The sequence below is a fragment of the Taudactylus pleione genome, unplaced genomic scaffold (assembly GCF_031769625.1).
Source record: "Taudactylus pleione unplaced genomic scaffold, aTauple2 ptg000850l, whole genome shotgun sequence".
Taxonomy (NCBI): Eukaryota; Metazoa; Chordata; class Amphibia; order Anura; family Myobatrachidae; genus Taudactylus; species Taudactylus pleione.
The window spans coordinates 864,471-879,040 of NW_028285252.1; the positions used below are offsets into that span (position 1 = coordinate 864,471).

Genomic DNA, 14,570 nt, shown 5'->3' on the forward strand with positions numbered 1-14,570 from the left:
TCCCCCCAATTTTCATAAATTAGAGCAAATATAAATTGTAAAAGTGCAGGAGAATAAGTGCCGGAGAATTTACTAAACATCTTGAAATAACGAAAGCTGCATATACTACACAGAATTATCTACGTAATATAGCTAAACATGAAATCAGCGGCTTGGGGCAGTAATTGCAGTAATAAGCTGTGCACCCCATTGCAGTCACTGGAGTGGCTATGCTCCTAATATACAGTGCACCTATAGTACTGTGAGTACTACTAACCATGTTCTGTCTACCACCATTATTATTATTATTTCAGGTCTAATATATTTTAAAAGACCTTTCAAATAACACTTTGGGCTCTATTTATTAACATTATTTTTACTAAAATAAAGTGATAGAGGCTGTTTTTGTGTTTTCACACCCTTTTCACATTATTTTAGTATCACCTGTAGTTATTACAGGGCAATTGGAGTAGAATTAGTAAAATTCTACTCCAACCCCCAGTATCACTTATTTTTAGTAAAGCAGATCGCATTTCCCATAATTGTAATGGGAAATGTGATCCGACCACAATTACTAAAAATAAATTGTAAAAAAATACCGGGGGAAGCCCTGTGATAATAACGCCACCTGGAGGTGGCGTTATCCAGGGTCTCCCCCGGTTACCGGGCTCCCACTCTGCTCTAACGGAGAGAGCAGAGGCGGGAGCCGGTACCAGTAATCAGCTGTGTGGTCTAAGCAGACCGCAAGCTGATTACTGTAAAAAAAAGAAAAAAAAAAAAAATTAAACATTTTTTTTTTTCCTTACCTGAATCCAGGGACCGGTGATCGGGCCTCCGGTGATGGCTCCTCTCCGGTCAGCTGGTCTCCCACAGTGCACTGGGGCCCGGTCATCAGGTGATCGGGTCCCAGTGCAGTATGGGAGATCACCTGATTGGGAAGCCCGGAGAAGATCACCGGAGGCCAGGAGGATGCAGGTAAGTGTAATGAAGGGAGGGGGGGTCCGCGATCGCGGGGGGCGGGGCTTAGCACCGGGGGCGGGGCTTAGCGTCGTGGGGGGTAGTAGCGGTGGTCGGTCGGCGCATGCGCGGGCTCTTAGTCACGGTATTTTTTCCGAAAATACCGCGACTAGAGTGCGGATGGGATCCGCAGGGACAGAGCTTTATCGCAAGCTCTGTCCCTGCAAGGGATTTATAGTAAATCCCTGTGATATTGCCTGAATTCGCAATGCGAATTCACTCGGTAATATCACACTACAATCCGCATTCAATATGCGGATTGTAGTAAATAGAGCCCTTTGTGGTCATGCCTGGGAACACCTCATTACTTTACATAGCAAAGCAGTGACTTTGTTTAATCTCATACCTTATCATTTAAGTTTAGGACTTTACCTCAGATGTGTCATACTGAGTAGCGCCCATGTCCATTTTGGTGCCCGGGGCTCATGCTCCACCGGAACCACCTTCGCTACTCCCCTGGGTGTAGGGAGCAGCGAGCGACGACTCCTGTCCAGAGCGCGGGTGGAGATAACGGCTGCGTGTAGCCAGAGCAGTGATGGAGGATGAGCTGACGCAATGAGCGGGGTTTATACTGCCTCTGATGTGCGCAATAAGTGTTCTGAAGACTAATATAAGTTTATTGTTGCTTAAATTAAATGTTCACTGAGGATAAAAGGGCAGAAAGAAGGAACCTGTAATACAGCGCACTTTCCTGACACTGCGCTGGTGCATCGTTGTGGATCTGTGATTTCACAACAGGATAATGGACTTGTGGCTTACCGCCTGGCCGAGCCTCGGCCTCTGAGTGGTGCTTGTCACTGAGGGGGAGCATGGCTGCTATATATACATATATTTCGGTAAAACGTAGGCTTTAGTAAAGGTCGGTCTTGCAGTGTTCTTGCCTCCAACCCGTTCACATAGGATTAGGGCCATGTTGTAGCTCAGCCAGTATGCCAGACGTCTGCCCATAGTGATGGTGTCCATCTTCTGTCAGTGTTCCCAACCAGTAGGGAGCGCTGGCAGGCCCGGCCTAGAGCCCGGGGTATTCAACTTGCAGCACTCCAGCTGCTGTGGAACTACACATCCCAGCATTCCATGCCACAGTTTAGCTATTAGGACATGCAAAAATAGTGGCAGAGCATGCTGGGATTTGTAGTTCCACAGCAGCTGGAGGACCACCCTGGCCTAGAGGGACACAGCTACACCCTCTAGACTTACTGTACATGCCTATCAGTGATACCCCACTGACTAATCAGTCTATCTATAATGGGTGCACACGTGCCCTTGGGTCCAGAGGGGCACACACTGCACCCATGCATTAAACTTACCAGTCTGGTGTCAGCACTGCAGAAAATGTTGCGGCCGCCATGTTCCTGGAGACCAACGCATGCACAGGATTCTGGCACAGTGAGAGAGGAGGGGGCCTGAATGGAGACTAGACATGGGTCTGCCGCCCCTGAGATGGATCAGTGATCATCTGGTGCCAGCCATCCTCTTGTATGTTGTTACAATAGGTCATTGGAAACTCACTTAATAAGGGCACGTAAACCATTCCCTTGTTACGCAGAGAGCGCTATTGTTTTCCTTTTCATTTTGAGGTTGATCCTTCACATTTATGAAGCGAGGGTCTATTGGTTGTGTAAGAACCTTCATCACTTATAAATAGGCGAGCGTAAAATCACTGCGCAGATTATACACTGTATTTTGTTGTGAGCATGATGATGAATTGGTTGTAATACTGTATGTTCAAAATCAAATATTGTGTGTACATAGCTGTGCAAATTACCCTCGTACCACGTTACAGGCACAAACTAGCTCACATGATATAATCTTATGTTTGTCTTGAAGTCCTTCCTATGTCAGGTGGATGTCATCTCCTTACTCCTGGGGTGTAGGGGGAACCATAGAAGCCATCACAATAAACCTGGGGCCAAATCGTGGGCTATTTCCCCAGGCTCATAGTGTGTTGTTATTTTTAAAACTACCTTAAAAGAATCAGAAGGTATAAAATCTTGATACATCAATAAAATAGTGAAAACCGCTTGCGTATATGTCCTCGGAAAATTACTTCAAGTGATCTGCAATAAATGACCAATAAACCAACGCGTTTCATCTAGTGTATAAACATCTTCAAGGGAAGGGGGTGCTTATTACATGGGTAAAATATATAGTAGCCTTAATAGTGGTAATTAAATAATGAAATACTAACACGCGCTCCGTGGTCCGTTCCGTGCATGCACCAGGTGTCTCCGCTTCCAGGAATCTGAATGAGGCCTGTTACATTAATTTAACAGCTGGTCTGTGCCAAGTGCGTATGTGCGGCTCACCGCTGAATGTGGGTACACCGAGCCCGTGGTCCGCCTCAGGCGATGATCTCTGCTAATGTGACACTTATACAGAAGCAATCATTTCTAGGTAATGGCAACAATCTTATCCGCCATGTTGAAGTCTGGGCTCCATTTTATTGGTACCACAGACGATGTAGACTGAAGCTGGGTACACACTAGACGATGTGTGTATCCAGCGATGTCTGATGTGGCGGGCCAGCGAGGGTGCACACACGCTTGCCGAAATGACGGCAGGGGGGGCGGGGCCATGCTGCATTCGGCAGCATGACATCATTAACGATATCCCCAGATTAAACTGCATGTAGAGACGACTAGGGATATCGTTAATGATCCGCGGGAGCTCGCATCGTTCGTTGGTAAGTGCGCATACACACTGGACGATTTGAACGATATATATAGTTGAAAGATGTCACTATCGTTCAAATAAATCGTCCAGTGTGTACAGGGCTTTAGCCCTGGTGAAGTTCAGCAACCCAATAACCCAATGAAATCAAACCAATCTGTACTATATGTGGGCGAAATATTTGCAGACCGATCCTCTATTTAGCTGTAATGTCAAGATAAATGGAAACTGCTTTATATTTAATATCGTGACCACCCGTTCTCTTTCTCTTTTGATGTGTTTCATTATTGTCATATAAACATGTGAAAACTTCATATAAATATGTAAATCATAAGGCAGCAGCCATATTGTTGTAGCCTAAGAGTGGTGTTGGCCTCCATTTTCGCATGGTCCGCATTGTATTTTGAAAACATTGAGACAGAATTTATTTGAAATAGTATCATCCTCAAAAGGCGGCATCATCATCATCATGTTAAGCGGTGGGGAGATTGCAGAGGTAAAAAAGGAGGGTAAACCTCAGAAGACGTTTGAGGAGTATAAGTCCTTACAGGGTGGGACATTATGAGGTACATATTTACACTTTACATGGAATTGGGATATTTCAGAACCTTCATTTAGCCTGTGGGGTGTCTGTGTTAGCTGAAATTTCCAGCTCATTTCTTTCTGAGACAATTATTTGTCTCTATCATTTAACACAAAATGTTCTGTAGCATTAATGATAACTGGTTGGGAAAATAATAATTTGACAATTACTTTCAATGTTGCATAAGGAGACTCTGTTGAAGTTCCTTTATCGTTACCTGACGAAGAGATATAGGGGTATATTAATTACAGTGAGAGTTTGTAGAAATGGAGATGTTGCCCATAGCAACCAATCAGAATCCAGCTATTATCTTCTAGAAGGTGCTAGATAAATGTTAAGTAGAATCTGGTTGCTATGGGCAACATCTCCACTTATAAAAACTCTCACTTTAGTAAATATACCCCTTATGGCCTGGTGCTTAATCTGTACGCATGTTTGTGTAATGTATCTTGCGTGATTCCTCCGGGGCGAGCCTGCGCAGTTATGGGTGAGCTATCAGTCACACCTTCACTTGCAATGGAGTAGGCGTTCACCTAGGTTCGTGTCAACGCAGCTGCGGGCAGTAAAGAGTTGGGTGTAAGTGGAAATACACTTCAGGCGCATAATTTGCCCCAAGTATAGGCTGGTGCAAGTGCGCACTGAAAATGTACGATGCGTACAGGCGAATATACTTATTTATTTTCTGTGCACGCAATGCAGGAGCTCATTCGGTCATTTTGTGTTCCACTTAGATAGCAGCACTGTTATATATGAATCAATCTCTCCTAATTCACCATGTCGGTCTGTATACACAGGAATGTTTTACATTCCATTGATCGCTGCCCTCATTAGACAGATTACTGTAATAGATAGATATTCGTTTAATTGAAACGGCTGGAATTCCTCATTGACATAAAATGTAATATCCGCCGATGAGTTCCTGAAACATTATCGTTTATTTTCTCCTCAGGATAATCCGGTCCTTTGTGCGTACCTTGAAGTATTTTTTCGGGGTGCGGTTTGAGGTGAAGGGCCTGGAGAACTTTCAGATGGACGGGCCCTGTGTCATTATATCCAATCATCAGAGCGTCCTGGACATGATGGGTGAGAAGTGACGTCCGTGTTGTCCAATCCCGCGTAGTCTTCTAATTCTGTCTGTGATTCCCAAACCCTGCGGGACCCAGAGATGGGTTCTCGTGTCACTGGATAGAGTGACTGCTGCAATCACATCTGTCCTTCTATTGGGTCTGATTACATATTTATAAATAGATACCCCCCAATAGCCCCTAAAATGTGTTTGTATGGCTCTGAAATGTATATAGCATCTAATCTGTGTATAATCTGTATATTGGTAAAGTGTTTAGGTGCTTTGTGGTGTTTGTGGCAACTCTGATCGTCTGATTGCAAAACTGCCAAAACATTCATGTGTCTGACAAGGAACCTGGCAGCTCTTGTTTTATAATCAACCCAAAGTGTCTGACATCTGTAGGTTCCTAATACAGAGGTGACGTCACCTGTTAAAACCATTATTGTCACTTACACACAGTTACTGTATATGGTGGCAGAAGCCGTATCGTATGATTGCAGCCTATCCATACATTAGCACTAGCACTCGATCCTAGTGAGTCAGTAGGCCTCATGCCTCGGTGATCTCACTGACTGATAGGGAATGAAGAGGCCTCAGTGAAGTCACTGGCTGGTAGGGAATGAAAAGGCCTCAGTGAAGTCACTGGCTGGTAGGCTTCATGCTTAGGGGCTGTCACTTGTTGGTAGGGAATAGTTAGGTCTAATGCCTTAATGAGGTCACTGGCTGGCAGGGAATGGTTAGGCCTCATAGCTCAGTGATGTCATTGGCTAGCAGGGAATGCTTAGGCCTTGTGTCTCAGTTATGTCTTCGGCTAGTAGGGTATGGTTAGGCCTTGTGTCTCAGTTATGTATTAGGCTAGTAGGGTATGGTTAGGCCTTGTGTCTCAGTTATGTATTAGGCTAGTAGGGTATGGTTAGGCCTTGTGTCTCAGTGATGTCACTGGCTAGTAGGGTATGGTTAGGCCTTGTGTCTCAGTTATGTATTAGGCTAGTAGGGTATGGTTAGGCCTTGTGTCTCAGTGATGTCACTGGCTAGTAGGGAATGGTTAGGCCTCGTGATTCAGCGATGTAATTGGCAAGTAGGGAATGATTAGGCTTGTGTCTCAGTCATGTCATTGGCTAGTAGGGAATGATTAGGCTTGTGTCTCAGTGGTGTCATTGGCTAGTAGGGAATGGTTAGGCCTTGTGTCTCAGTGGTGTCATTGGCTGGTAGGGAATGGTTAGGCCTGGTGTCTCAGTGATGTCAGTGGCTGGTAGGGAATGGTTAGGCCTGGTGTCTCAGTGATGTCAGTGGCTGGTAGGGAATGGTTAGGCCTGGTGTCTCAGTGATGTCAGTGGCTGGTAGGGAATGGTTAGGCCTTGTGTCTCAGTGATGTCATTGGCTGGTAGGGAATGGTTAGGCCTTGTGTCTCAGTGATGTCATTGGCTGTTAGGGAATGGTTAGGCCTTGTTTCTCAGTGATGTCATTGGCTGGTAGGGAATGGTTAGGCCTTGTGTCTCTGATGTCAGTGGCTGGTAGGGAATGGTTAGGCCTTGTGTCTCTGATGTCGGTGGCTAGCAGGGAATAGTGGGCCAAGAAATGTGGCGATTAGATTTGGTTCCTTTCAGGCTTTTCTACGCGTTCCCCCAAATGGTACATCACCAATGGGGAAGTGACGCGTCTCCCTCCTGACATGACTGAGCGCTTTTAAACTGTCCATGTACAGTACGTCACTCCATTTATAGCATCCACTTTAGCTAATCTCCTTGCTGGCCTGAAGTGCCCATAGGAATGCTAAACCACGTATATTGTTCTCCTGTTCAGTACAAGCCCTGGTGACCTGCTGCCCCATTGTCATTCATATCCTACTGGCACTGCCAAGTCTAGCCGTACTATTATACTCCTTATATAGATATATTGTCTCCTATAACGCAGGTCTAACCGTACTATTATACTCCTTATATAGATATATTGTCTCCTATAATGCAGGTCTAAGCGTACTATTATACTCCTTATATAGATATATTGTCTCCTATAATGCAGGTCTAAGCGTACTATTATACTCCTTATATAGATGTATTGTCTCCTGTAACACAGGTCTAACCGTACTATTATACTCCTTATATAGATATATTGTCTCCTATAACGCAGGTCTAAGCGTACTATTATACTCCTTATATAGATGTATTGTTACTTGTCTCCTATAACACAGGTCTAACCGTACTATTATACTCCTTATATAGATGTATTGTTACTTGTCTCCTATAGTGCAGGTCTAACCGTACTATTATACTCCTTATATAGATGTATTGTTACTTGTGTCCTATAGTGCAGGTCTAAGAGTACTATTATACTCCTTTATATAGATGTATTGTTACTTGTCTCCTATAGTGCAGGTCTAAGAGTACTATTATACTCTTTATATAGATGTATTGTTACTTGTCTCCTATAGTGCAGGTCTAAGCGTACTATTATACTCCTTTATATAGATATATTGTCTCCTATAACACAGGTCTAACCGTACTATTATACTCCTTTATATAGATATATTGTCTCCTATAACGCAGGTCTAACCATACTATTATACTCCTTATATAGATGTATTGTTACTTGTCTCCTATAATGCAGGTCTAAGCGTACTATTATACTCCTTTATATAGATATATTGTCTCCTATAATGCAGGTCTAAGCGTACTATTATACTCCTTATATAGATGTATTGTTACTTGTCTCCTATAACGCAGGTCTAACCATACTATTATACTCCTTATATAGATGTATTGTTACTTGTCTCCTATAATGCAGGTCTAAGCGTACTATTATACTCCTTATATAGATGTATTGTTACTTGTCTCCTATAATGCAGGTCTAAGCGTACTATTATACTCCTTATATAGATGTATTGTTACTTGTCTCCTATAACGCAGGTATAAGAGTACTATTATACTCCTTTATATAGATATATTGTCTCCTATAACGCAGGTCTAACCATACTATTATACTCCTTATATAGATGTATTGTTACTTGTCTCCTATAATGCAGGTCTAAGCGTACTATTATACTCCTTTATATAGATATATTGTCTCCTATAACGCAGGTCTAAGCGTACTATTATACTCCTTATATAGATGTATTGTTACTTGTTTCCTATAACGCAGGTCTAAGCGCACTATTATACTCCTCATATAGATGTATTGTTACTTGTCTCCTATAATGCAGGTCTAAGCGTACTATTATACTCCTTTATATAGATATATTGTCTCCTATAACGCAGGTCTAAGCGTACTATTATACTCCTTATATAGATGTATTGTTACTTGTTTCCTATAACGCAGGTCTAAGCGCACTATTATACTCCTCATATAGATGTATTGTTACTTGTCTCCTATAACGCAGGTCTAACCGTACTATTATACTCGTTATATAAATGTATTGTTACTTGTCTCCTGTAACACAGGTCTAACCGTAGTATTATACTCCTCATATAGATGTATTCTTACTTGTCTCCTATAGTGCAGGTCTAACCGTACTATTATACTCCTTATATAGATGTATTGTTACTTGTCTCCTATAGTGCAGGTCTAACCGTACTATTATACTCCTTATATAGATGTATTGTTACTTGTCTCCTATAGTGCAGGTCTAACCGTACTATTATACTCCTTATATAGATGTATTGTTAATTGTTTCCTATAACGCAGGTCTAACCGTACTATTATACTCCTACATCTCCTTGTGGCAGTGGTGTACGGTCAGGTGAGGCAGAGCCTCCTGTCATACTTCAGTATTCTCCAGAGTTTTGACTATAAAAATTATAAGAAAAAATGAAATAAAATATTATAAATATCCTCTTTGTATTATTCTAATAATTTTTATAGTCAAAACTCTGGAGTAAAAAGTCTATGGCAGGTGAGGCGCTGCCTCCCCTCGCTACCTTATCTGCACATCCCTGATCAAAACTCACCAAATTCCCAGCACTATATCCTGCTGCACCTCTTTATAATGCCCACATGTACCCTCAGGGTCATATATGTATGTGTGACTCTGACTCTGATACTAGCCAGTGCCTCCCCAGCCATTTACCTCACCGCACGTCACTGCCAGTGCCTCCCCAGCCATTCACCTCACTGCACGTCACTGCCAGTGCCTCCCCAGCCATTCACCTCACTGCACATCACTGCCAGTGCCTCCTCAGCCATTTACCTCACCGCACGTCACTGCCAGTGCCTCCCCAGCCATTTACCTCACCGTATGTCACTGCCAGTGCCTCCCCAGCCATTTACCTCACCGTATGTCACTGCCAGTGCCTCCCCAGCCATTTACCGCACCGCACGTCACTGCCAGTGCCTCCCCAGCCATTCACCTCACCGCACGTCACTGCTAGTGCCTCCCCAGCCATTTACCTCACCGCACGTCACTGCCAGTGCCTCCCCAGCCATTCACCTCACCGCACGTCACTGCCAGTGCCTCCCCAGCCATTCACCTCACTGCACGTCACTGCCAGTGCCTCCCCAGCCATTCACCTCACTGCACGTCACTGCCAGTGCCTCCTCAGCCATGTGCCTCACCGCACGTCACTGCCAGTGCCTCCCCAGCCATTTACCTCACCGCACGTCACTGCCAGTGCCTCCCCAGCCATTTACCTCACCGTATGTCACTGCCAGTGCCTCCCCAGCCATTTACCGCACCGCACGTCACTGCCAGTGCCTCCCCAGCCATTTACCGCACCGCACGTCACTGCCTGTGCCTCCCCAGCCATTCACCTCACCGCACGTCACTGCCAGTGCCTCCCCAGCCATTTACCTCACCCCACGTCACTGCCAGTGCCTCCCCAGCCATCTACCTCACCCCACGTCACTGCCAGTGCCTCCTCAGCCATTTACCTCACCGTATGTCACTGCCAGTGCCTCCCTAGCCATTTACCTCACCCCACGTCACTGCCAGTGCCTCCTCTGCCATTTACCTCACCGTATGTCACTGCCAGTGCCTCCCCAGCCATTTACCTCACCGTATGTCACTGCCAGTGCCTCCCCAGCCATTTACCTCACCGCACGTCACTGCCAGTGCCTCCCCAGCCATTTACCGCACCGCACGTCACTGCCTGTGCCTCCCCAGCCATTCACCTCACCGCACGTCACTGCCAGTGCCTCCCCAGCCATTTACCTCACCCCACGTCACTGCCTTACGGTATATAGATGTATTGTTCTGCAGGTCGTCCTTAAAACTGAGCTTATTCGTCTCGATAAATTTATAAATGTGACGACTCTTTCCCTAATTTTTATTTGAGGCCTAAAATGATCTCTTATTCCCGCACCTAATATCAGGCGCTTGGTCGCATGCAGAAAATACGCTCTCTGTCCGCCATGACTGCGCATAGATCTTCCTCTCTCATCAGATTGTGATGATTCGTTCAGCCGGGACGAGCAGGTAAAATAATTCAGGTGAATAAAATGGATGTCTCGCTGGAGCCCAGCGCGGCTTCTAAGCTCAGATTCCGTGTTACAAGGAAAAATATTGATTGTTCCGACTTCTGAGAGGAGTTTTACTTTTATTAAGGAAAACCCTGAGAAATCCGCGGCGAGACAGAGACTAATATTCTATCATTATCATCTTAGTGTCTGGTGTAAGGCGAGAGGTTTTCTGCTCAGGAATGCGCCGTGTTATCAGGGCGCCGCTGATCAGACAAGAAGCCGCCTCGGGGAGTAGATGGAGATAACGCGTCACTTAGTTGCAGACATTTTAATCAGTGTCTCATTACGGAAATCGGGATGGTGCACCGGAGATGGCAGATATGACGCCTTGTTAGAGGGACATATATTTATCTGGTCGCTGTAAGAGGAGATGCAATGTTCCCCGCAGACCAGGTTGGGGGCAGTGTCATTGCTGGCAGGACACCGATATCATGTTTGAAGCCTGGGAGGTGGTGGGTTAGGTACAGGGCCGCAGTCCCCAGGGATGCCGGTGAAGGGGATGCACTGCATGGCTCAGCCACCAGAAGGACCCACGACCCCCAGACGCTGGAGAAGGCTCTCTGCAGATTTCCCCCAGCATTGCCTTTCCATCCGAGCTCCTGGCTCTAGGTTCCATCACGTCCATGATATTGTGCCCAAAAGTGCAGAGCACATGATGTCATGGCGTAATGATGTCACAACGGAGCTGAGCAAGTCCTTTACTTTATGTAGAAAAGGGCCCTAGACTGCACACCCTGAATATATATATAATGGGAAGTGCTACCTGTGAGGACTATTGTTGCATCCACAAAAAGAAGAATTACAAGTGCACAACTCCAACATTACTAATTATCAGGGGCGTTTCTAGAGAGGAGGGGGCCCGTGTGCAGTGTCCGACACAGTCCCCCCTCCTCTCCGCCCGGCGGCCGGCAGCGCAGTGAGCTGTGCACGGCCAGCGCCGGAGTTATAGACTCTGGGCACTAGAGTGTGCCCAGAGTCTATAGTGTAAATACAGGTCACCGGGAAAATGGCCCCGGCGGCCATTTTCTCTGTACTGTGCATGCGCAAACGACGGGAAAATGGCCGCTGCCCCTATCGCGTGCATACCGGCATTTAATAACCCCGTATACATGAGTACTTACCTCCGCGGAACAGCTCTTCCTATATGGAGCTGCCCCGGCGCTGCGCTGACTTCCTGGTTTATGACCCGGGAGTTGCACATACACAAGCTGAGGGGAAGGAGAGGGAAGCATGTCAGACAGAAGCTCCGGAAAGTTGGCACATTACAGCCTCACAGAATACTATGGGGACAGCAGCGCCAACGGTCCTCAGCGGATCTTTCCCATATGTGCTGCAACCATTTTAATACATATGGTGAATTCTATGTATTGATAAGACTGTCGTGTTTTATAACTCGCTTATGTACCTAAGGGTCTGTCGCCCTCCGATAACCACCCACCTGCCACACAGCTATCCACAGGCGTTCCGAGACATTTTCAGGTGGGGTCTGCGGAACATTTTCCTTTTAATGTAATAAAGTGTTTTTCCTAGTCTGTCCTCAAGGGCCACTAACAGGGCATGTTTGCAGAATATCCTTGTTGATCATAGCTTGATCAAGGCTTATAAATCTGATAAGCAGGCGCTAGGTTCGGCCCGCTATGGCTGCTCTAGGCTGGGCCCGCTATGGCTGCTCTAGGCTGGGCCCGCTATGGCTGCTCTAGGCTGGGCCCGCTATGGCTGCTCTAGGCTGGGCCCGCTATGGCTGCTCTAGGCTGGGCCCGCTATGGCTGCTCTAGGCTGGGCCCGCTATGGCTGCTCTAGGCTTGCTCCGCTATGGTTGCTCTAGGCTTGCTCCGCTATGGCTGCTCTAGGCTTGCTCCGCTATGGCTGCTCTAGGCTTGCTCCGCTATGGCTGCTCTAGGCTTGCTCCGCTATGGCTGCTCTAGGCTTGCTCCGCTATGGCTGCTCTAGGCTTGCTCCGCTATGGCTGCTCTAGGCTTGCTCCGCTGTGGCTGCTCTAGGCTTGCTCCGCTGTGGCTGCTCTAGGCTTGCTCCGCTATGGCTGCTCTAGGCTTGCTCCGCTATGGCTGCTCTAGGCTTGCTCCGCTATGGCTGCTCTAGGCTTGCTCCGCTATGGCTGCTCTAGGCTTGCTCCGCTATGGCTGCTCTAGGCTTGCTCCGCTATGGCTGCTCTAGGCTTGCTCCGCTATGGCTGCTCTAGGCTTGCTCCGCTATGGCTGCTCTAGGCTTGCTCCGCTATGGCTGCTCTAGGCTTGCTCCGCTATGGCTGCTCTAGGCTTGCTCCGCTATGGCTGCTCTAGGCTTGCTCCGCTATGGCTGCTCTAGGCTTGCTCCGCTATGGCTGCTCTAGGCTTGCTCCGCTATGGCTGCTCTAGGCTGGGCCCGCTATGGCTGCTCTAGGCTGGGCCCGCTATGGCTGCTCTAGGCTGGGCCCGCTATGGCTGTCCCCCGCTTCACAACCTCTATCCATGGCCACAAAACCTGGGAGATGTGAGGAACCTTTCATCTAAAGGATATAATTAATCTCAAGATCTTCATTTCTAATAAAAGTCGCTGCTTCGTTAGATAGCAAATTGTTCCAGCAGAACTTATTAAAGATTCATTAAATATAACTATTAGCATACAGAGCTGGGGAAGCGCTCTCCTTAACCCCGTCACACCCAGACTAGCAGACGTTTATATTTATTTTCCAAAATCTTTTGGCATCAAAGCATTTGTATTGTATTTATAATAAGCGGTCAGCGTTTGCTAATTCAGCTAAGTCAGCGTTCCTGAGCTAATGGCTTCCTAGGGTGTGTGATGCCTGTGACTAAAGTGTCCCTCGGGGGCCCGACTAAGGTCCTGGTTTTTAGTTTGAGGTTTTAGTTTCAGTTTAGCATTCAACTCCCACCTACCCAACAGGGGATGTATTTAGCAGACCGGCGGACGGGATGCCGCTGGTCTAAACCCACGGTGCAAGCCCGACACAGCACTTAAAATAGGCATTGAAATACCGATGCCTATCTTAATCCCGACGCCATCCCGAACGAGGTAAGCCGGGACGTCTTAGCTGTTAGCCGCGGTGGGGGGAGGGTTAGATTTAGGCAGCATTCCGGGGTTAGGTTTTGGGGGGTGGGGGGAGGTTAGGTTTAGGAACGAAGGGGGGAGACTTGGGGTCTGATTCAGAGCCGCTCGTAAGCGGCCGCTCGTTCGCTCCGAGCGATGTTTGCCCAACTGCACATGCGTACGGATCGTAATACGCATGCGCGAACCAGTCAGTGCCGCCGATAATCGTTTGTTCGCTAAATAGCGAATGCCTGCTATTTTGAGTGGCAGGATGAGGCGTATGTGGGTGGTAACAGGGGAAGGTGCTTGAAAACGGGGAGTGGAGATCCGATCGCAGGCGTGCTTAAAGGTCAAAACGGGCGTTTTAAGGGTGTGCATAATTAATACAGCAGCGTCATTGACCACGTCACTGGGTTATTTTATAGTCAGAACTGCTCGCAAAATTGTGGTAGCAAAAACCAACCACAAGAATAGCGAGCAGTTCATACCCTGGTCGATGTACTCGATTAATCTAATAAATAGCGGACATGACGTAGGATGCGAGCGGCCAGGGGGCGTATTGTTTCAAAAAACGACCGCAAGTTTTGTTCGCTCGTTCAGACATAGAGGCGTGAACAAACCGCAAAGAGCGAACGGTTCATTTGAATAGCCACCCCTATTTTCTGGACGAACGACCGCAAATAGCGTCCGGCTCTGAATCAGGCCCTTAGTGCCTAAACCTAATAGGAGGGAGGGTTAAGGTGAGGGGCACCACACACA

At 46.7% G+C, this 14,570-nt stretch overlaps 1 protein-coding gene across 1 annotated transcript in view; it reads left to right on the forward strand.

Moving 5' to 3' along the window:
• Positions 1-14,570, forward strand: part of AGPAT2 (1-acylglycerol-3-phosphate O-acyltransferase 2) — a 44,069-nt gene that overhangs the window by 19,692 nt on the left and 9,807 nt on the right. The window contains exon 3 of the mRNA XM_088458786.1: positions 5,199-5,332. Within this exon, the coding sequence (XP_088314912.1) occupies positions 5,199-5,332 (134 nt within the window). The remainder of the gene's footprint in view (positions 1-5,198; positions 5,333-14,570) is intronic.